The sequence below is a fragment of the Salvia miltiorrhiza genome, chromosome 2, assembly GCF_028751815.1.
Source record: "Salvia miltiorrhiza cultivar Shanhuang (shh) chromosome 2, IMPLAD_Smil_shh, whole genome shotgun sequence".
NCBI lineage: Eukaryota > Viridiplantae > Streptophyta > Magnoliopsida > Lamiales > Lamiaceae > Salvia > Salvia miltiorrhiza.
Genome location: NC_080388.1, coordinates 3364711 through 3369651, shown reverse-complemented (window position 1 = coordinate 3369651; position 4941 = coordinate 3364711). Strand labels below are relative to the sequence as shown.

Here is a 4941-nt window from a genome sequence, read left to right as displayed (position 1 = left end):
TCTTAATACGTCAATATTTAATCTTTAATAATTAAGTAAAGTTAAAGTAATCAAAGAATTAAATATTAATATATTATAAATTATTTACTTGGCCCAAAATTCATATAGACGGCAAGACAAAAACGTACGTGGTTTCAGAATTGGCTCAACTTCAGACAAATTATTTTCTTAGCCCAATTTTTAGATATGTTTTGGATGTAATATTTGAAATAATTATTATTTTATTGAGTCTAATTTGTTGAATTCTCATCGCTGGTTAATTGCTCATACGACTGTGACACTTTGAAAACTATAATAATCTTACCAAAGTCTTACAATTAGACAAACATTTACGATAATCTATATTAGTAGTTCATGAAAAAAAAATTAACAAAATTATTAGTTCTGTCCATAAGATTAAACAAATATGAAAGCAAAATAAAAATTGTAAAATATTTAGTCTTTTATAATTGCTAATAAAACTATTATATAGGATTTCAACAATACAGAAAATAGAATAAAAATATTATGAGGTGATCATATTTAATTTTTTTTTTACATTGTGAACAAATCACAAATGCTTCGATTCACAGATTGTCAGCAACAAGAAACTTAAAGAAAACAGTAAATGACACGAGGAATTAACGTGGTTTGGATCGAAATCCTACATCTCTCTTTGATGTTTTATTGATGATTGAAATAAGAAGAATCAAGTACAAGAAATGCAGCAATCTCAGCAGCAACCACAACTCTCAAAACTCAATGAAAATTGCTCTCTGCACTCATACATGAACACTCTCTCTTCTTCAATCAATCTCTCGCACTCAGCTGAAAAATGAACTAACTAGATCTAGAATCTACCGAAAAATGTAAAATACTGCCTCCGTCCCACTAATGAAGACACACTTTCCTTATTGGGTTGTTCCAAATTCCAATAATAAAGACACACTTCCAAATAAGGAAATAATTAGGATTTAAGATACACTAATTAATTGCACTTTAATTATGGTATAAATAAGTACAACCCTAATCTCCCTCATTTCACTTCACTCCCAGCCGCCCACCTCCTTCCCCTTCTCGGCGGAGTAGCCGCCGGCGAGCCACGACCACCGCCGATCACCCCTCGTCGTCGCCTTCTGGAATCGTCGAGCACCTCTCGCCACGACCACCGTCCCTCCAGTAAACACCCCTCGCCGTCGCCCTTCCTTTGCCACCCAGATCCGCCAAACCACCACTGCCCTGAGCCGCCGAACCACCACCACGCAGCTCCGTCCTCTCTCACCTCTCGCCACGACCACCATTCTTCCTCTGGGAATCGCTGCAATTTCCAACCTCAGAACCCTCGATTTTCATTTTGGAATGAGAATAGTTGTGTCAATTTTTATTTCTTCCAATTTTTGTTTCAAGCGTCTGCCAATGTTTGTTTTGGAATGAGAATAGTTTTGTTTGGAATGAGAATTGTTTGTTCTTTGCCAATTTTTATTTTGCAGTCACAGATTTGGTGCTAAATTTTTTGGATAATTTGCGATTTCTAAGTTTGATTTTCCGGGTTCGATTTTTGGCGGCATAACAGAGGGAATCGGCGGCGGCGATGGTCGGCGGTAGTGGCCGGAGAAGATGAGAGAGAGAGAGAGTGGAGAGTTAAAATAATTTAAAATAAAAATAAATAAAGCCCCTAATCAACTTCTTAATCAAATACCCACAACACTTTATTCCTTAAACTACCTCACCTTAATCTTCATGCCCTAATGAAGTGTGTCTTCATTATTGGGACGGAGGGAGCACGAGCTAATCTAATTCAAGCCTTCAATCTGCACCGTTGAAAGATAACTGGTGTAATCTTACGGTTGATAAGGACAGCTACACACAATCTGTTACAACAGATATGTCATCTTGCATTTTAGACCTTCAAAAACTTCTAATTGCTCAGATGCCCCTGCAAGCATAAAAATAAGTGTTTTTGACTCGGCCATAATTCTAACAGACATTGTGATATAATTGAATGGTATAACAAATGTGGAATAACAGGACATCACACTCACACAATATCTTTTAAGAGATAAATGCCAGAAATTATGGCAACTGTTGCTCCAATGCCCTTAAAGGTTGTGAATAGTCTCTTCCCAATTGGTACCTTAAGAAGTTGCTTCATCTGAAACATTCAAAACATGAGGTTAGATCAAGATGATATACTTGACATTAAGACGTGGAGTGATCAATGAATTTTAAAGAATCGCGAATGGTATAAAATCTTTACATCAACATCAACAGGTTGTTTCAATATCTTTTGGATTCCTGGCATGTGGGCCTTTCCCACAACAGCAACGACAGAGTTATGCTCGCGAGCGACTTCCAACAACTTGACCGACATATATCTATATACAGCAAATATAGAATGAAAACAATCAAACATGCAAGATTACAAGGATGAGAAGCCTTGAATAGCAAGACGAATCAGAACACTAACCGATCACGCTCATAGACAAGGGTTTCCACGTAAGAAGGGACCATCTTGTCTAGCTCCTGATTAAATGCACAAGTGGTGTTAGCACCACCATCTGATTTAGTTCTATTCAACTGCATAAAGGAAAAATCAGCTTTGTTATATTCAAGTGGTATCATTGAAACTGACCTCCCCGCATATAACGCAGATAATATTTGTAAGTCTTATAAGGTAAATAACTATACCAGCTTTATGGTATCTTTGAGTTTATCTCTATTTTACGCACATAGAGGGAAAATTCCCAAAGAAACGCCATGACCCGAAATCTCCGCAGTGTAATCTACAGGAGACAGAAACGAGGAATAGAAAATCAAGTTGTAGTACTAGTAAGCTTTAGGATATATTCATACAATGTGTGTAATAATAATGAAAAGTTAAAAGTTAATCTGTGAATGATTTTTCTGAGATGAACTTGCAGCTATAGAAATGGGAAATATTATTGTAAGGAAAACTCAATAGTCGCAGTTAAGAGTATTAACACTATTCAAAGAGCAAGATACAAGAAGAAAAGTAGCTTACACCAATAGGTCGATCACCGAGTACAACCTTGGCACCATATTTGTTGGCTTCCTCATACGCCACTTGAAACTCTCCCAATGGAATACTCTAGAAAAGGAGATGAGTATCATTTTGCAAAATTTGTGTGGAATTTGTTGAAGAAGTCAAAAAAATGTTTCTCTACTAAGTCAGCATATTTGAAAGATAGAATCATACCTTAACAAGATGAATTGACAATTAGTATTACTTCACAGCATATCAAAAGTCAGGCAAGGGATGTGTTCATAATAAGTCCATTCATCTTCAAATTTTTCAACCCCCAAAGGCCAAAGTTACCATTTCATTATTATTTCTGACTAAATAGAGTGGCATCTTTCAACTTAATACTCAAGATTCACAAGAAACCAAATAAGAGCAGACTAGAGCTACCATTTCATGATTATTTCTGACTAATTTCTAGCACTTAATTCAATTAATTCTTGCAAAACTAAAAACAAATGAAATAGATATACGGCCCAACCTCGCCTGTTTTAGGCTGAAGATATTTAGCCCGACTAGGGCAAAGCTCCACAAGAACAGCCTGCAAGCATATCATTGCTGTTTGAGAGAGTGAAAACAATTAAAGCAAAAATAGATAGTAAAAGAAAAGTGGCTTCTAAGTGTCAAAAGAAAAGCACCTCTCGTTTTATCAATCGTATCAATTGCCTAACTTCCTGACAAGATTTATGAAAATGAAGATTAATTAAATTAAGCTATTGTGATTCGATTACAATTCTACATATTAACAATGCAACAGGAAAAACAGAGAATTATATAAATATGAACAAATACATTAAAATTAGAGTGAATTACCGGAGAATCGTGAACGGTTCCGATCAAATAGACATCACAAGCGCCGCCGCGCGCGGCTGACTCGCACGTGAGCATCGTCACACTCTCTGAGAGCTCCACGGGCAGCCTTTTCCTCTTATAAGTCTTACCGAATCCGGCTGTCGCTGAAAGAGAGCGATAGATCGGAATAAGTCTGAGGCACCGTCTCCGGTAGGCGGCGGCGGTGGAGGCGTAGAGAGCGGTCGCATTCAGAGGGTTTAATCCGTACATCTTGGAGTGAATGTAAATATATAGTATTTTTTTTTGAAGGTGGAGTGAATGTAAATATTGAACACGTTGTTCACTGATTCACTATTTATATAAAAATATGTATCCATATATTGGGGGGGGGGGGGGGGGGGGGGGAAATACTGTATTACCTCAACAAAAAATGTATTGATTTATTTCTCTGTTGAGATTTTAACGCCATAATTTTAGTTTAATAATTTTTCAATTGAAGTGGATCTATAGAACGTGTAAATTACATAATACTACTAGTTACAAGAAAATAATTTTAAAATATTATAATAATTTATTAATTATAATAATACGTTGCATCATCATATAAATTAATATTCATACTTTTGAACATACGTAATAATGAAGGCTTGATTAAATTAAATGAGTCTAATATAATAAAGTAGGCGTGTTTGGTTTTGGATTTTACAGCATATTAGTTAAGTTAATGCAGAGTAGTAAAGAGTTTGGTATTCTATAACACATATGCGGACGGCCCTGCGATATGTGAAGGCCCTGAGCTAAAAATCCGGATTATGCAGAATAATTAATAATGCCTCCCCCTTCTGATTACGTAGGATAATTAATACGGCCCTTGTTAAGATCCTAACTCACAAGCTCTTCGAGTGAGCACAAACTCCAGAACTTAAGATAAGAAAGCTAGATAGAAAGCGAGAGAAACTTGATAATCATTTTCATACCCCAAAAGAAACAAGGAAAAGTCCTACTTATGGCTAACAGCCTTCTGGAAAAGCATAACAAACATCTAGGGATTAAGCGGCAACATCTTCAGATTTCCTAACAAACAGGGACCACAATTCAGCTTTCCCCTAACCAACTACATAGTCCTTCAA

At 36.2% G+C, this 4941-nt stretch overlaps 1 protein-coding gene across 1 annotated transcript; it reads right to left on the bottom strand.

Moving 5' to 3' along the window:
* Positions 1–620: 620 nt before the first annotated feature.
* Positions 621–3595, bottom strand: LOC131012665 (uncharacterized). The gene is made up of 6 exons (XM_057940653.1): positions 3501–3595; positions 3002–3088; positions 2447–2556; positions 2237–2354; positions 2022–2131; positions 621–1915 (listed from the first exon to the last, which is right to left on the bottom strand). The coding sequence occupies exons 1-6, from the start codon at positions 3573–3575 to the stop codon at positions 1906–1908; spliced, it is 510 nt and encodes a 169-aa protein (XP_057796636.1). The 5' UTR covers positions 3576–3595; the 3' UTR covers positions 621–1905.
* Positions 3596–4941: the final 1346 nt, after the last annotated feature.